General features: G+C 46.1%; 2 protein-coding genes across 2 annotated transcripts; one reads left to right on the top strand and one right to left on the bottom strand.

Annotated features, from left to right (window-relative positions):
- Window positions 1-732: 732 nt before the first annotated feature.
- LOC111940691 (acrosin-like) lies at window positions 733-3,516 on the top strand. Its single transcript, XM_023943509.2, has 5 exons — window positions 733-916; window positions 1,213-1,455; window positions 1,794-2,059; window positions 2,348-2,493; window positions 2,980-3,516. Exons 1-5 carry the CDS (start codon window positions 846-848, stop codon window positions 3,331-3,333), a joined length of 1,080 nt encoding a protein of 359 aa, XP_023799277.2. The 5' UTR covers window positions 733-845; the 3' UTR covers window positions 3,334-3,516.
- Window positions 3,517-9,137: 5,621 nt separating this feature from the next.
- Window positions 9,138-16,501, bottom strand: LOC111940673 (heat shock factor protein 5-like). The gene is made up of 2 exons (XM_023943485.2): window positions 15,781-16,501; window positions 9,138-11,961 (listed from the first exon to the last, which is right to left on the bottom strand). Exons 1-2 carry the CDS (start codon window positions 16,365-16,367, stop codon window positions 11,742-11,744), a joined length of 807 nt encoding a protein of 268 aa, XP_023799253.2. The 5' UTR covers window positions 16,368-16,501; the 3' UTR covers window positions 9,138-11,741.
- Between the last annotated feature and the right edge of the window lie 1,507 nt (window positions 16,502-18,008).

Below are 18,008 nucleotides of genomic sequence, written 5' to 3'. Positions count from 1 at the left end.
GGCTACACACCCCAGGTGCCAAAACTGTCCTTGTCAGTGCGGGCCCAGAACAGCAATAGCAGCCATAGACAGAAAGGATGTGGAGTCTGCCAGATGGTGTTACTGTAGCTGGCATGGCCAGCATGGACTGTGCTGCATCTGTGTTTCACTGTGCTTTGTGCAGGTTGCTTATCCAACACAGCTGTAACTGGATAGGATCCTCAGCACCCAAACACATGCATACTGCTCTCTGTTGAATGTTTTTTGGGAAGGCTCTGGTGGCAAACTGATACAGAGAGCAAGGTGTCAGTGAACTTTCCAAAGAGGCTGTGATGCCCGATGGGGTATGTTCCTCTGAGCTTATAGCAGGCAGTGCTGGAAGCCAAATGCTGCTGCCTGCCACAAGGCCTGCACACCCTCATCCTGCCAGCAGAGCATTCACCAGGGCCTATCAGGAATGTCTAGCTCCAGCTTCTGCCTCTCCTCCTGCATGTAACTTTCATGGGTGTTGAGGCACTGGCACAGGCTGTCAAAAGAAGCTGTTCTGTCCCTGTAAGTGTTCAAGGCCAGACAGGATGGGGTTTTAAGCATCCTGCTCTGGAGTAAGGTATTCAGGCAGGCAGGGGAGTTGGAACCAGATAATCTTTAAAGTTCCTTCCAACCCAAACCAGTCTATGATTCTATGACTCTATGACTCTATGTTGCCCACCCTCTACAGCCACTGTGCCCAAAACACTGAACCAGCTGCTCTGTGACATCAGCCCTGGGGCCAAAGGTACTGCAGGCAATAGTTGGCGGCTGCACTGAATGAGCCCTCCACTCCTCACAGCTGATACATGCCACTGGCATGTATGAATTAGCATGTGATGAATTTGCTGTGCCTCCTTGTCTTGCTGGCCATGTGCAGGTCTGTGCTCAGCACATGGCACACCTGTGGGTAAGTGGCCTCAGGCTCTTGGAGGCAGTTTGAACAACATTTGAGGGGTTTTCCCTGTCCCCTCTGTCCACACTACAGTTTTGTGAGCCCCATGCAGGAACTTCAGTTCCTTGACAGTACCCAGGCTGCTGCACAACTTGTCCATGAGCCTCAAGCAGAAATAGGGTTGGACGGACACATGCTTCATGGGATTCCCTGGCTCTGCTGTCCATGCAAATAATGCTATATGGGGAGGGAAGTTCACTCCTTCAACTTGGGCAGCAGCAAGCCATCAAGCAATGACTTTCTGTTTACAGAGGGATCTGTGGTCTCTGGCCCATGTCTGCTTTCCATGGCCCCATGGCTTATGACTATGACCCCGTGGCTCCAGACCATAGCAAACTGCACACTGTCAGTGGCACAGCTGTCCAGCCAGGAGCCTGGGCCGGGATTGTCAGCATCCAGGATCCCCAGGAACCAGGCACAGGGCATATCTGTGGAGGGTCCCTCATCAGCACAGAGTGGGTCGTTACAGCTGCCCACTGCTTCATCAATGCCAGGTAGGGAGCAGCAGAGAACAGGTATATCTCCACAACACCGGCAGGTACCCTGCTGGCGGCACCATGGCTACTCCCATTCTGTTTCCCTGCAATATGCGCAATACCTGGGCATTGCAGACCGCAGCTGAGAGTCTACTCAGAACATTCTGCGCTCTTGCCACTGCTTCCTAGAAGCCTTAGATGAACATTATCAGAGCATAAGTCATGTTTAGGCGTGACTTAGGACTGTCATATGTACTGCTTTCTCCTCTGACTTGAAAGCAGAGGACAGGGAACTCTTGTGCTGCTGCAGCACATGGCTCTGCTCCCTCTCACCTCTTTCTCCACATGCTTCTTAGGAACAGCAACATGTGGCACGTGGTGACTGGGGCCACCCGGTTGACTCAGCTGGGCCCTGAGGTGCAAGTGCGCCAGATTCAGCAGGTACGGGTTCATGAACACTATACTCCTGGTGAGCAGTTGAATGACATTGCTTTGCTGAAACTGGACCAGCCCATCGTATGCAGCCGCTACGTACAGCTGGGCTGTGTGCCCAACACCACACTGAAAGTGTCAGAGCTGAAAACCTGTTACATTGCTGGCTGGGGTTCTACCACTACAAGAGGTGAGTTTCCAAAAAGGACACGTGCTCTGAGGGCAAACTTGGCACACCAGGGAGATGGGCTGGGCTTCCCAACAGCAGAGGCCAAAGCCAGAGTCAGACTGAAGGCTGTCTGCCTCTGGAGAGGCAGTCCTGGACCATTCCCCAAAGCCAGATAGAAGGGGAAAAGCAGAGCAACATGGTATTTGCCTAGGGAACCCCAGGGAAGCCCTAGGGAAGAGCTTCACCCCCCAACAGGGGAGAGGAATGGCCAAGAAACTGCTGTATGCTCATTTCTTTCTGTGCTCACAGCTCAAAGGGCAAGCGATGTCCTGCAGGAGGCCAAGGTCCACCTCATTGGTGCCCAGCTCTGTAACAGCAGCCTCTGGTACACAGGGGCCATCCACACTCAAAACCTCTGTGCTGGTTACCCAGAGGGTGGCATTGACCCCTGCCAGGTAGGAGTGTGAGACAAGCCACTCAGCCCCCAGCAGTGCAGGCAGCCTGAGCAGCACCACCCCAACACAGCCCAGGGCCTGCTTTGCCTGGCCAGTCACCCTCCCAGCCCCGGCTGCCCACCACTCTTAAGGCTTCCCTCCCCTTCCCCATTTGCAGGTCCTTGCCCAGTGCCCCTATTGTCCCAGAGGCCTGGCATTACACCCAGAAAGCACATCTAGTGCTCTTGGCAGTCTAGAGGTCCAGATGTCAACCCTGGAATATCCATCCTTTGCACATCCAGGATCACTGTGCAGAGATGAGAGACAGTCCTGCCATACAAGCCCCTGACCTGCACCCAGCCAAAGTTCTGGAGGCTCCAGCACCTGAGCTGAGACCTTCTCTACCAAGAATACAGCTCTGTCATGGGCTGTGAGGGAGAAGGATATAGCTCTAGTGCTGACAGAAGCCACCCAACATTACCTTATTCCCCTCTTGTTCCAATGCAGGCTGACATTGGTGCTCCTTTGGTGTGCAAAGATAACAATGCTGCCTTCTTCTGGCTTGTTGGTGTGACCAGCTGGGGAAAAGGTTGTGAGAGAGCAAACCAGCCTGGAGTCTACACCTCTGTTCAGCACTTCTATGACTGGATCCTGGTCCAGATAGACCCGCAGCTAGACAAAAGGGCATCAAGACATTCTATGCCTGCCATAAACCCCCCTCAGAAGCCAAGGCAAACACCACCAGCATTGGACGAGTTTAACTCCTCCCCATTTTCAATGCAGAAACTGGTTGAATTTTTTACTCAGGTGCATGAGCTCCTTCAGGTCCCAAGGAGAACACTGGCAAGAGAAGAAGGATGAATAGGATCCAGTGCAGGCTGCAGTGAACCATGATCATTTTCTTCTGGGGCAACACCTGTTGATCCAAAGGCAGCCTCAGTGCCTAAGGCCTGCTCTATCCTGATCATGCTTCTCCTCTGTGTGCACACAAATCCTGAATCTGAATTTAGCTGTGGAAATAAAGTTTCCTGATTTCACTCTTAATGGTGTTTTCAGTCTCCCATACAAGGCAAAGATTTCCACACCTGGTATGCGCAAAATTAGGCTGAGGACAGACATCAGGCACAATAGAAAAGAGTCCGTCTAAAGACTGAAACTGTGCTTGGTCAGAGAGGAGGGCAGGGGTGAAGCAGAAGAAGGGAACACAGGTGACAGAGCAACGGGGGACCTACAGATCTAAGAAACAGCAGTTGGAGGTCCATAATGTCTTAGGCTGCCATCTGGTGGGATCCTTCTGTGTTTGTGTGTGTGGAGTGCACTGGGGAAGAAGTGACTTTTATGACCAAGGAGACATGGTTTGTAGAAAGACCCAAGCTTTGCACTGAGGACTGGGGAAGGAACTTGACATCCAGCCACAAACAGTACATGGATAAATTTCAATTAATTTCTATACTGTTATTTGGGGACCATGCTGTGCTTATTAATATAGGGAGTGAAGATGTGTTCATCAGATCACCTGGAAAGGCAGAAAAGGACTGGACTGTGTTCATGTTCATGAAGGGGGTGGTTATGGATACTTGGGTGCTAGTAAAGGCATTGCTCTGTCTATGTCAACTTGATTTGCTGTTCATGGTAACTGTGTAAGTCTCTGTGTCTGTGTTGGTGTATCTGGCTCTTCAGAATGCACACATGCACAATTTTGTCCTTGAGGAAGCAGAGCTATACCTAACAAATAGTTCAGAGCTATCAGCTCTCTGAACAACACTATTCAGCTCTGATGTTCCAAATATGAATTATCATACCAGCCAGGTAAAGTTTATCCATCTCAAGTAGTCTCATCGTATATTAGCCAAGGTGAGAATTCCTTGTTATTGTTATGAAACACAGAATGAGTAACAAATTGCCATTATTATGGTAATAATATCATAACTAGTGGTTCTTAAGTAAAATATTAACTCTGGTAATATAAGAACTCTAGGGCTGAATTGCACTGAATTTTCATTGCTATTGGTTATCTATGCACTGAAAAAGAAAATTCCTTTAGGAAAATTATGACTAAGACCTTCTCAAGAGCTTGCATTTTGTAGCAGCTCTCACCTTCTTTTCAGTCTCATAAATATATGCAGTGTGAGTTGTGAAAAAACATGATGACAATAAGTTTTCCTCAAGTAGGTTGACATTATTGCTCCAACATTTTTATTGCAGTATATGGATGGAAAACTTCAAGCAGGAAAAAAAATTAATAATCTATTCAGAGAAGCCACAAGCTACCATTATCCAGCAGTATTACTGAGATGCCTCTATAATGCAAAATCCATAGCAAGAGTGATGCCAGACTGCATTTTCCATAAGGAACTGCATTTATGCTATAAACACTTCTTGCACATCTTTTTGAGCATATCTTATTACTACAGGAGACAATGGCCACACTTCATACATTTTTCTTTTTTGAAAACAAAAACTAAACAGTAAGTTGCAGACTAAAACTACTAAGAAATCATTCACTTGCTAGAAATTATTGTTCCTTGAAGCTTGATGATTTTCATGTGCTCCCTACAGTACATTTTCTTATATTATATACTTATATAATGTCATTTCTGTTGGACATGAGGAACAATATGTAATTATATGCTTTACTGTTGTAATTTGAACCCCTGGGCACTGTGTTAGCAATATTAGATATTATTAATATTACTGTGCTAGTAATATTAGATATTTTCTTTATCCACTGTTCTTTTATGGCATTTTTCAAAAATAATTCTTTCCCCAATTTCTTTAGGAAATCTTACTTACAAGCATGGTCTCTACTAAATATTGTTAATTTAAACAACCAGACCTGAATCATAAGAAGGGTTAAAGAGGGAGCATGAGTGCAGTAAGACATTATTTTTTTCTCTCACACTACATTTGCCTGTGTTCTTGGACAAGCCTCTGAATTGCCTTTCTAAGGCATCATTATATATACTTAGCAGCAGGACAAAACACAGCACTAGATGCTGGGAATAAAATCCCAGCCAAAGCTAGGATAAATGCAATACATGAATTATCTGTTCTTGCAACAGTGAACAGTGAGAATTCAGAACTGGAACTTAAAATATGATTAATTTCAGGTGCAAAACTACCATGTTTTAAAGAAAAAAACCTGAAAACAAACAAAACATGCTATGTCCTTCAGTAACCCACACTGATAATAAACATGTTCAAGTAGTTTGCTCTGGACTATTTTGTGTCATGATATATTTGCAATCTGAGATTCCTATACGCTTTCACTGCATAACCAGTATCAAAAGAAGCCTCTAAGTTTACAGTGCTTTTGGTAAAGGCATATAGCAAATGGCAGGGATGAGGAGTAATGTGCTCTGTTGACATGTGAATGGTGATACAGAGCAAGAAAATAGTTAAGAATAAAGGCATAGAGTAAGGAGATAAGAAATTCATAGTAAAATCAATAATGAGATACGTTTTAAGGAAAGTGTCTTGTTTCTGAAATGACAAGCTGTCATTTAGCACAGAACAAGACAATAACATGAAAAACATCCCTGGATCAAATCTTCCTTGTACAGAAAAACTGTATTTAGCACTTGTGTACTGACACCCATTTTCCTTTCTGAAATGTCCTATGTTCATGTTATGTTAGCTTCTTTTTCTAAAACTATGTTGACCTTGTTTCCTTATGATGGATCTTTACCAATAGCAGGATGCTATGGAGTATTCTACTGTCCAGTAATTAATTTGAATGTCTTTGCACATCGGTTGCAGGTATGGTCCCTGATAACTATCTTTTCTACTCCCATCTTCAGAGAATCACAGAATTGACTAGGTTGGAATAGACCTTTGAGATCGACTCCAACCTATAAATAAACACCACTTTGTCCACTAGACAATAGTACTAACTGCCATACCCAGTCTTTCCTTAAACACTTCCATGGATGGTGACTCCCCCATATCCCTGGGCAGCCCATTTTGATGCCAAATCACCCTTTCTGGGAAGAAATGCCTCCTAATATCCTCCCTTCATAAACTAAACCTCCCCTGGCACAGCGTAAGACTGCGTCATCTTATCCTGTCACTGGTTGCCTCGGAGAAGAGCCCAACACTCATTTGGCTACACTCTCCCTTCAGGGAATTGTTGAGAGGGATGAGGTCTCCCCTGAGTCTCCTGAACAACCTCAGCTCCCTCAGCTTCGCATAGCACTCATGCTCCAGACCCTTCACCAGCCCTGTTTGATCTTCTGTGGACATGCTCCAGCACCTCAGCGTCCTTCCTAAAATGAGGGGCCCAGAACTGAACACAGGATTTGAGGCACAGCTTCACCAATGGCAAGTACAGGGGGACAGACAATCCCTACCCTGCTCCTGCTGGCCACACTATTGCTGGCACAGGCCAAGATACCATTGGCCTTCTTGGCCACCTGGGCACTGCTGGCTCATGTTCAGCTGCTGTCACCAGCAGATTTGGTTCATCCATCCAGCCTGTCCAGGTCCTTCTGCAGAGCCCTACTATGCTCCAGCAGATCAACACTCCACTCCAACTTGGTGTCATCTGAAAATTTGCCAGTAGTAGACTTTAACAATTCAGCAGCTATGATATTGTATCCTTGTCTTGTATCCTTACAGTGGAGATGTGATGATACCTTGTAATATTGTCAAGGGTGAGGCCTTTAAACTAAAACAGAGTAGGTCTAGATTAGACATTAGGAAGAAGTTCTTTACTGTGAAGGTGGTGAGGCATTGGAACAGGTTGCCAACAGAAGCTGTGGATGTCCCAATCCTGAAAGCATTCAAGGCCACGATGGATGAGCCTTTGAGCAACCTGGTCTAGTGGAAGTGGGGGTGGACTAGATGGCTCCCTTCCTACCCAAGTCATTTTATGATTCTATGAATCATAATTATGACTAAAACTTACAACAGTTCACATTTCCTCCTATCTAAATAGTAATAAACATTAAAATGAAAAAAAAAAAAATTAAAAAAAAAAAATCTTTTCTAGCCAAATTTCTAGCCAATTTCTAGCCAAAGGGAATGATGTTATGGAATGACATCAGGGAAGCAGAGTATTTTGAGATTGTTGTGATCTCAAAAGGTAATTTAGGTAATTTAGATAATTTAATCTTTCCTACTTTTACTAATCCTGTTTCCAGAAGGGAAATCTTGGCAACAAGATAGAGAAGGATGTGGGTGTTGGGGTTTAGGAGGTGCAGGGAAAGGAGCAGGTAGGAAGTCCAGGTGCTGCAGAGTGATTTCAGACAATGATGGATTCTCTTTGGGGACACAAACCAAAGTGAAAGCAAATGCCAGCAAACTGAAAAACAGGCTACCCAGGGAATGGGTCTTTGGGTGGCAGCTGGACAAGCTGCCTCTTGAGTATCTTGGAATGGCATTGACTCAGCAGGGAGCTGAGGAAGTTGCAGGAAGGACAGGCACACCAAGGATGACTGAAGCAGTTGGCACTGGGAGGGCGCTTGCCTGGGACAGAAGGGGGAACCCTCATGCTACGGACCTGCATCCCTTTCAGGGACAGGGTGACCACATCTATTGAGGGGACAGGGTTGGCAGGAGTGCTGGAGTCCCATGGCCCTGAGGGTCCCACCAAGCCCTGTTTCCCCAAAGGTGGAGGTTGTCACAGCCCTGGGGCTCCAGCAAAGCTCAGGAGTCCCCTCTCTGGTCCCAAAGAGGGGTATCCCAGAGAGAAGGATGAGGTGTCACAGACCTGAGGGTCCTGATGAGCCCAGCCATCCCCCATAAAAGAAGTCATTACCCTGTTTGTCCCATGGAGAGAGGCTGTCACCACAGCACAGTCTGAGGCAATGTGGGTTAGTCATTGTTCCCAAAGTCCCACCAAACCCAGCATCCACAGGAAGATGGTTCTCATGGAGTGGGGTGTTCAAGGACATGCTGCTGCCATCCCACCACACAAAGGCAGCAGTCAGTGGACCAACATTTGCAACACCTGTCCCTGCATCAGCCACCATCCCCTGAAGGTGTCTCCAGGTCTGCAGAAAAGTAATCACTCCAGCCCTCTCCCAGGCCAACTGGTCTCCCATCTCTCAAGCCTACACACTCTTCCAGCCTGGCATTTTCCTTACAATCCTAGATCAGAGACCATCCACCCCCAGGAGCCAGCATTGTGTTGTAGTACAGCATTGTGCTGTAGTACAGGTCAGGATCCAGGCTTGTTCTCTCTCCAGAAGGAGTTCTACTTACCTTTTTACTTTACTTTCATGTAAAAAACACAATCATAATAAACAAGACAAAACCAAGATGCATTCCCATACTGAGGAAACACTTCCCACCCTCCAAGCTTCAGGATTAAGATGAAGTCACTCCTGTCCCCTGAGGTCAGCCATAGTGGGAGGTAGAACAGTTCCCCCCATAACCTCAGCAGTCCTTGAGGTGGCTGTAAAAATCCCACTTGCTGAGCTTGCCCTCACAACTGAAGCTCTTAAAGTGGAACTTGCACAGCTCCTCCTTGAAGTCCATGTGGTCCATGGGCTGTAGTCTTGGGGTCTGCAGCATCTAGACACCCATGGCCCTGTCAGTATCTGCAGCATAGCCCTCAGCCCCAACCCACCTGGGGCACCTGTTGTGTTCCACTGTGGGTAACTGCGAGAAGTTCTAGTAATGGATGGTCAGGAATGAAATTAAGCCAAAAGAGGCAAACGTTATGCGTGTGAACTGTATATTGGAAGGAAAATTAAAATGAAAAGGAAAAGGAAAAGGAAAAGGAAAAGGAAAAGGAAAAGGAAAAGGAAAAGGAAAAGGAAAAGGAAAAGGAAAAGGAAAAGGAAAAGGAAAAAGGGAAAAGGAAAAAGGAAAAGGAAAAGGAAAAGGAAAAGGAAAAGGAAAAGGAAAAGGAAAAGGGGAAAAAGGAAAAGGAGTTGCCCAAACGAAAGAGGGCTAGAAGAGACAGAAAAGGAGGAAACAAAGTGGAGCAGGAATGGGGGAGAGGGGAGAGAATGAAAGAAGACAGGAAAAAGAGGGCGTTACCACCAGCAAGCCAGGGAAGTGCTGTCCAAGCGGCGGGGGTGTGCTGGCTGCCTGCCCGTGCACGGGCCGGGGCTGAACGAGCCCGCGCAGCTCTGGGAGAGGCACAGCTCCCCCGGCCATCGATTGCATTGGGGCGGCACGGTTGGACGCAGGGGGCCAAAGCAGGGATGCAGAGAAACAGGAAGGGCAGGGCATTGGTCAGGGACACAGGGAGGCAGCATAGGCGCGGGGGCGAGCAAAAGCCGTCGAGAGCAGAACCAAAAGAAAGGCTGGGGCTGGGGCAAAAAGCATAAGACACAAAAAGCCCCGACTCAAAAGCAAGTTTTGAAAAGCAAGCCTCAAAAAGCCAAGCCGCAAAAGCATAGACTCAAAAAGCCACAAGCCAAAGACCCACACTCAAAGGGCAAGTTTCGAAAAGCCGCGGGCGATGGTTACAAAGTTGCCGTTTACACTCCGGTGCCCCCCAAAGCCTTTCTGCTGACAAGCGACCACTGGCCCAATCCAACCTTTCACCATCTGATTGGAGAAGCCCCTCCAGGGAGTTCAGCGTCTCCTTCTGCCGGTCCCATGCAAGGTGTTGCCACAGAAAGTTCAGACAAGGCTTCTTCTAAATGCCTGCTGCACATGGCACATGTGCAACCTCTCCCCCATGTGCCTCTGACATCCGTTATTGAGGCGTAACAAAACTAAATTGGCTCCTCACAGCACCCTTGATGTCTTATTCTGTCTTCCGTCTTTCGATTACAGGACAACAGCTCTCAATATGTGTATGCCTTTCTGCCTGTTGATTCAGAGCCTTTGTGACCTCTGCTCCGGGTTAGGACTTCACTAGTGTTACTGTGCAACTAACAGCTTCGGCAATGGAGTAAATTTACAATGTACTTGGTATTATAAGACTTAATTTTTAGTTGCTTGAAAAATATTAAACTTTTTGTTCTGGAAAGCTCTTTGTTTTGTGTTCTATGGCTGTATACACAGACTGGGGATTCCAAATGCTCTCTATTCTTCTTCTCATAAATATCTTTAAACCCCATAGATAAAATGTCCCTTCCCACTCATATTCTGCTCCAACACGGTATGGCAGTGGCCTACTGCCTTCCAATCTGTATCCAGTTCTGGCAAAGGTGATCACGAGCTATTTTCCTTACTGTGATTTCTTTAGGCTTCTTTAAGCAGTCAGATGGATTTTTCTTCCAGTGTTTTTCTTGAATGCAAACTTTCACTGTACAAATTTCAAGATGCCTTCAAATTCTCAGAAGTTGACTTTGCAATTTGTAATGATATTATTTTAGTGTAGGGGCTGGACATAATCAAATGTTTGCAGTAAAACAGATAAAATGTCCAATAGAGGTGGCTTTCCTCATATGTCACCTTTAAACTTTACTTGTTGCACTGCTTTACAGAACCATTAAGAAGTGTGGTTAAAAATGGCTTTCTGTTCCCATTCTGTTAGTTATGAGTATTTATCCTTTATTTTTCTACTCATAATGCTGATAAATAAATGTAATGACAGATTTATAAATAAAGACAATAGTTAACTAAATTACACTAAGGTATCACAGGTGCAATAACAGAAAATTCACATAATTGAAGAAAAAGCACCAACAGAAATGAGATCTATGCAGTCCAGTGGTGGATACTAATGAATAAAGGAAAAAAAATGTCACGATTTCAATAGAATTATTTGAAATATTGATCAAGATGCTAAACAGTATTGATTTAAAGCTAATGGACAATTCCAAATTCCAATTTGGAATTTCAAATGTGTTCCTCAGAAACAAAACCCGCTGTTGTGATTTTTACATTTCATAAAATAAATGACCGCGTCATTATGCTTTATTTTCAAGTGGGACGGTCAACTCTTGGGGACAGTCTATTCTCCTTTTGTCATCAGGAACACCATGACATAGTTATATTCCTTCCACCAGCTGGATTCCATGGCACTTTTATTAATGTCATGCACACATGGCCATGAAAACACTAAGCAGTCCAACAATTTAAAGAGTTGTATTTAATAAATGATTTATAAATTGTTTACAGGTTGAAGGTGAGAATTAAACCTTTTTGAGGCTGGTAGCATTTAGACCACTGACCTCAAGTAGAGCCAAAATGTCAGAGACCATTTTCAAGCACCATTCTCTGCTGTAAGTCTGCCTATGACAAATGGACCTGCAGCAGATAGGTCACCAACAGGCTGTTCAATAAGTTGGGTACATACCAACTTCTTCTCTGGCACTTAAGGATGTTTCGTCATGTTGCTCTTATCCATGCTGGCAATTTGTCTAAACTAAGAAGCTTTGCCTGTAACAGACATCCAGGTGAGAGTTTTGCTTCTGCTCCTTTACGGTGTGGTGTGCAGGTATGTCCCTGCTTCTTCCTCTGCAGGCCTGATAAACTCCTCCTGACCTCCCTTGTCTTTCTGTCTTGTTGCTTATCCAACTTACGTCTCTTTTTTCCAGAGAGAATGGATGACCACACATCAGCTCGGCCACTGGAAATGTCCTGCACAAAGATTACCAAAGAGTCAAGTTCTTTATCTATAAGCACTTACTGCCTACCTTTTGATTCTTGCTCCTGGGAGGTAGAAAACCTGAAACAGTGTATATTGTACACTAGCTAGTTTAGGGTTTGTAAATGTCTTAATTCAAATACAGAATACAGATTAAATAATGTTTGCAGGGCAATACTATGACTGCCTCATGAAAAAACAAAAAAAAACCCTGAGTGTTTTATGCTCTTAGGTATCTAGGTTTTCTAAACTTGGCAAGTTTGGTAACAGTTTTCTGGCCACACCAGTTGTTTTTTATAATCTCTCACTAGTCTTTTCATTTTTCTTAAGCTAGATTTTCAGCTTTTTATAAATAAATCATTGGAACTGCAACAGTTAATGGCACCAAAGAACAATCCCTTTCTTTTAAAATATAGACTAATGTCTCAGAGTTTTTCTTCCTTCCCCCTGCATTTTGGCAGAAGTCTCTTGAGAGTATGCTTTTACAGGACTTTAGTGCGCTGGAATAATGCTGTTAGGGATGGAGAAAAGATGAAGAAAACATTCTATTCATTCTCCCATCCATCCATCCATCCATCCATCCATCCATCCATCCATCCATCCATCCCTCCCTCCCTCCCTCCCTCCCTCCCTCCCTCCCTCCCTCCCTCCCTCCCTCCCTCCCTTGGGTTATTTACCTATTAGCCTACTTTTAGATCTCCAGGGTTTTTTTAGATCTCTAGTTTGAGGGTACACTATTACTCAGAAGTGGCTGACTTTAAGAAGCTGAAAGTAATTTAAATCAGCCAACAAAACTTGAATTTGGCACTGAATGAGCCATTGTGTGTCTGCTTCTCAGTATCTTCATAGATCAGTGGCAAGCACGACTTGTTTGCCACACAGATGCCATGCTGTTTGACTTAGCAGCAGTATAAACACATTACAATATGCAGTGAGAAGTACTATGTGGGATCTCATTATGTGGAATAAGAGGCAGGGACATTGCATCATCCCTAAGCAACCTGGTTCCACAGCAGGTGACAGGCCAAAGTGAACTCTGCTCACTCTGCAGTATTACAGGGACTTGATGAATCAAAGACAGGAATGTCACAGCACTGACAGTGACATTGGCTTCAGGAAAAGAGGCACACCATATGTGGCAGACAGTGAGGCAGAGCAGAACTTTTGTTGGATAGTTGCAGTCCTAGACACAGTGTAGGGCCACCAATGTATCTTTAAATTTATTTTCAATTCAGATAAGCATTTCTTCTTGTATGTGTCTGATTTGCCTCAATTTTTAGAAGATGCTTTCCTTCCCAGTCTTCTGGTGTTTTTGGAGCCTGGCCATTGTATCTACCTCTCTCCTAGCACTGGCTGTGCTCATTCTGTTGTGGCTGTTGTCATGTCATGATGCTTCTGCCCACTAATCAGACAGCGAAGGTGTTTCCTGTGGCTGTAAGCAGTCCCCTACACAGTGGGCTTCCAAGATTAATTGATAATATTACACTTAAAATCTTCTGGGAGACTAGTGGTTTTTATTTTTAAACACGCTTCTACTTGCCAGTTGCTGTTCTCACTTGCAGCACGAAGTAAGATGATATGTATTTGGTGAGATGACAGTATGCAGCATTTGTCATTTTGCATTTTTCTTTAGACAACTCTCTTTTGTGTGCTTTTTAAAAGATTGAGGAATGCTCCCATTCCTTCACTTTCTCTCTACCTTAGAAAATATGTTTGCATTAACTATCATTAAGATCTAAGTGACTCCCACAAAAGAGTCTTTAAGAATGCAGTTTAAATGCTTCACCATGTCAGAGGCACATAAACTGTGGTTCATGATAATTTCATTATTCTTCTTCATGCAGGGGTGTGCCATGGGCACTCAAGGTAAAATGTAGAAAGAATAGAAAGACTGTTGGTCAGAAGTTTTTCATTTATGTCCACTATGAGGACATAGGGGGGAAAAACCCCAAAATAAGTCAGTAACTTACAACTAATGAACTGTATGTTGCAACAACTAGACATCTAAATCTTTATTTAAAACACCTCGTATGATTTTTGGCTCTGGTTCAGAGGAGCTGAGCCCAGAAAGCAGCGTTATGCTCATCTAGTCTGAAACCCAGAATTGCAAAAGCCACAGAACCTTCTCTTAAAGTATCTGCCCTGAACACATTAAGTTTTACACAAGTTGCTCCAGCTTTTCTTCCCACATATGGCACAGCAACTCTGAGATCTGAAGGGCCCATGGTATTCCTAGGTAGCACCAGGACTCAGTGATTTGCAACAGTAAACTCGTAGAAGGACAACTCAGGCTGTGAGTTAGGTCCCTGTTTGGGTAGTGTACTTAAACCTCTAAAAAAGCCTTGCAGGTTTGAGGTGCTGTGTCTTTATTTCTCTTAGTTTAATTTGCTCCTCACTATTATAAAATGGTTTTACAGGAGAGAAATGACAACCCAGACTGACGATTTGGGTAGGAACTGTCTATTCATGTGGAGCAGAGAGCACTGAGGCAGCACTGGCCACAGCAAGTCTGTACGCATTGCAGGGAAATAGCTTCCTTCATTATGTGAATTAGACACAGCCTTTTGCACAAGCTTTACAAAAATTAGGCTCTCTGAGCTCATCACTATTCCAAAATTAGGATGATCTCGATTAGCTCATTTGTTTCCCCTTGTGCTAATGCAGGGCACCAACCGTCACACTGGTCTCGGCTGGGCTGCACAATCAGTATCCTGCCCATCTTCAGCCATCCCAGTTTTGGTCCAGGTAATTGTGCTACTGTTTGAGATACCCTGTGCTGGGGAACTTTTCTTTGGAAGAAAGGTGAAAAAGGTCTTTCAGATATCTAAGGCAGGCCTCAGGTTAGCATATCTTAGTGTTATCAGAAAAGCAACATGGCCAAGAGGCTATGCAATGTGAGTGATGTGAAATAAGATCAGAAGCTAATTTCAAACAAAATAAACAAAAAAGAGAGAGAGAGCCTGATGAAATATTATTTGTAGGAAATGGTAAGATTTTGAAGCTTATGAAGTATCCATGCATATATTTTCAGTTCATGTGAATGAGTGTTACTTAACAATTCATATTTTAGAAAACTATGATTTGTGTATATGCTGAATAATAGCTCTTAGCATACGGCATCAAGCAACATTTTACTGAGATGACTGACTTTTCTATTAACATTTTTCCTGAACTTGAGTACATTGAAAATTACTCAATTTGTGTGTGCCTAAAGTAGATCTCAAAGTCTTCCTTTCTCCTTTCCATTCTTCTCTATGTTGTATACGGTTTCCCACAGCTAAAAATAACAAGATGCAAAAAGCAGAACTAGAACTGCTGCAGTATTTTCTTTTGATTGGCCTCTTCATTTCCAAAGCACACTGAACTTGTGTTTTGGGCACCTTTTTTTTTATTATGAAGATTATAAACATACCAAAGGATGCCTTTTATCTATGGACAATTTGGCGTGTTTATTAGTTTCAGGTCCTTGCTAGGAGTCTACAGGCACACTGAAACACATACAAACCACGTCATTCATTGTAGATAATACAAGCAGGACCTGTGAGTTACACAGTGAGAGGTATATAGATATTCAAATACATATATTGATATTTGTGTATTTATATATAGGCAGCACAGTTGTAGCAGTCTGCAATTACATTCCCTGTGTTTACTGGCAGCAGATCTACCTTCCCGAAGAACAACCCTTTTCTTACACCGTGTGAACAGAGCAGACACCAGCAAAGACAGGTGACTCGCTGCCCCCAGGGCGGTGCCAATTTTCTAAGCCCATGCCACCCGCAGGCCGGCCACCCGCAACCCGCCCGTCTCACCGGTCCTTCCGACCTCGCCGAGGGACATGGGCGACAGCAGCAAATCCCCTTCCAGAAATGTGCTGCAAGTCGTCGGGCAGGCGGCTGGTCACCTCCAGGCCAGCGTCCAGCTTCTCCTTGTTGGCCTTGGTCAGTCTCTTGATCTTCACGAGGAGGTCGGGGCGGTCGTAGCGAAAATGCGGGTTCCAGAAGTGGTGCAGGGGCCCATCGGCGTAGCTGGTATCACCCCCCGATGTGGCCGGCCTCGGCCTGGACACGACAGCGCTGATGGCCGGACTCACCATCAGCTTGTGAAACCCGTATAGGTTGAGCTGGCGGATGATGCTGCCGAAGTTTTTGGTTTTGAAAAGCTCCTCCTCCCCGGCGGCGCTGGGTCCCAAGCTCAGCAGCTCCTGCTCGAAGAGGCCCTGGTCGATGAATAGCCCTTCGCCGCGGGCGTCCCAGCGCACCGACTGCACGCACGGGCTGTTGACCAGCAGCCAGAGCTTCATGGGGAAGGTGCGGGGCCGGGGGATGACAGGGTGGGAGCGGGGCCAGGGGGCGGCGGAGGAGGGCCGGAAGCCAGCCGGCAGCGGCAGCTTCGCCATCGCGCCGGGCGGCAACTGTCGCGACACGCGGCGGCGCGCGCCCAACGCCCCGCCGCCGACAACGGCCGCCGCGCGAGGGCGGTGCCGCCCCCGCCGTGCCCCGGCACGTGCCCGACGCGCGACGCGCAGCTCGTGCCGGCGTCGGGCCGACCCCGCGGGCTCCCTCAGCCTCGCGACCCTCGGCACCCGGACCGCGCCTCGCATCCCCGGTGCCCTCAGAGCCCCCGGTGCCCTCAGAGCCCTCCCGTCCCCGCAGGGCCAAACTCACTGCCCTCAGCGTCACTGAAAGGTCGGGAAGAATACAACTCTCTAACACTGTAATTTCAGTATTGGAAATCACTTTATTTCAGTGCTGGGTGAACGGGGCACCACCCCTCCTAACACATGCCAGCACAGTTCCAGAATTTCATTCCTTTTCTCAGAACGCATTTACATGTACAAGCTGTGCACGTTATAGTTGGGCATGTGTATACAACCCAACCGTCTCAAGAGGGTCTCAGGTGGTTATCTGGGGGATGGCCCCCACAGCACTTTATCCTTTCATGGCCACAAGTCCACCTGAGGACATGACTTACAAGTTGGCTCCTGGCCTGCTGTCTTGGTTAAGCAACGTCTCTCCTTGGTAAGAAAACTTTTTTATGCTTCATGATACTTTAAACAATGGCTCTCAGTTTCTTTTCACAACTGAGATACTGCGAACAATATGCTTTTTGATTTATGTCATCAGTTTAATCGTGTCCCCTCAGTGCCCCCAGCCCACACCCTAATGTCCTCGGGTCTCTGCCCCTGCCATCCCTCAGCCTTTCAGCCCTTCAGCCTCTGCCATCCCCAGCTACCGCAGACCCCTCATCCCCACCACTTCTTCTCAGTCCCCTCAGGCCCACCACCCCTCAGCTGCCCCCGGCCCCCACAGCCTCCTGTCCCTTCAGCAGGGTTCCTTCAGACCTGACGTCCCTAAGGAAGACTGTGTCCTGGTGCCACTAGCAGCTCCCATTCCTGTGAGCGACCTGGCTGAGGGGTAACTCAGGGTGGACTGGGGGAGCCGGGCAGGAAGAGGTTCAGAGCTGATGGGACATGGAAAACAACCGCGGTGCCAGTGAGAGGGCATCCCTGCCTGGCCATGGACCATGGGCATGACAGACTGGCTGTGCTCACTCCAGAGAGCTGCTGGGTGCTGCCTGGATCAATGGTAGCACAGACCACAAACCACACCTCAGACCCAAAGGTCACCTATGCCATGTGCATCAGAGCATCACCTCTGTCTGGGGAACCCATAATGAGCAGTGCAGATCAGTGACTGCAGATCCTCAGTAGCAGCAGGAAAAAAAGAGGAATGCTACATGGCAGAACAAAGGGAATAGGAGTGATGTATTCTCCCTAAAATGGGGTTTTTGCAAAAGCCTCGGACACTTACGGTCTTGACTCAAAATGTGAGAGGGAAGTGGTGAAACATAAACCAGAATCTGGTTGCAATGTCCTGGGCACTGTTATGTTAATTAACAGCAGTGCAATTGCTGGAATGTGATACAGTGACCACCTGTCACCACGTGGTATGTACTTGCTAGGTTCTGCACATTTAACTATCAAAAACTACACAGGACCCACAATTATGAAATGCTGAAGAAAGGCTCACAGACGCAC

Source organism: Cyanistes caeruleus, chromosome Z (assembly GCF_971803275.1).
Source record: "Cyanistes caeruleus chromosome Z, bCyaCae1.hap1.1, whole genome shotgun sequence".
Lineage (NCBI taxonomy): Eukaryota > Metazoa > Chordata > Aves > Passeriformes > Paridae > Cyanistes > Cyanistes caeruleus.
The sequence above is the reverse complement of the archived record's forward strand: the minus strand, read 5'-3'. Positions and strand labels throughout refer to the sequence as shown.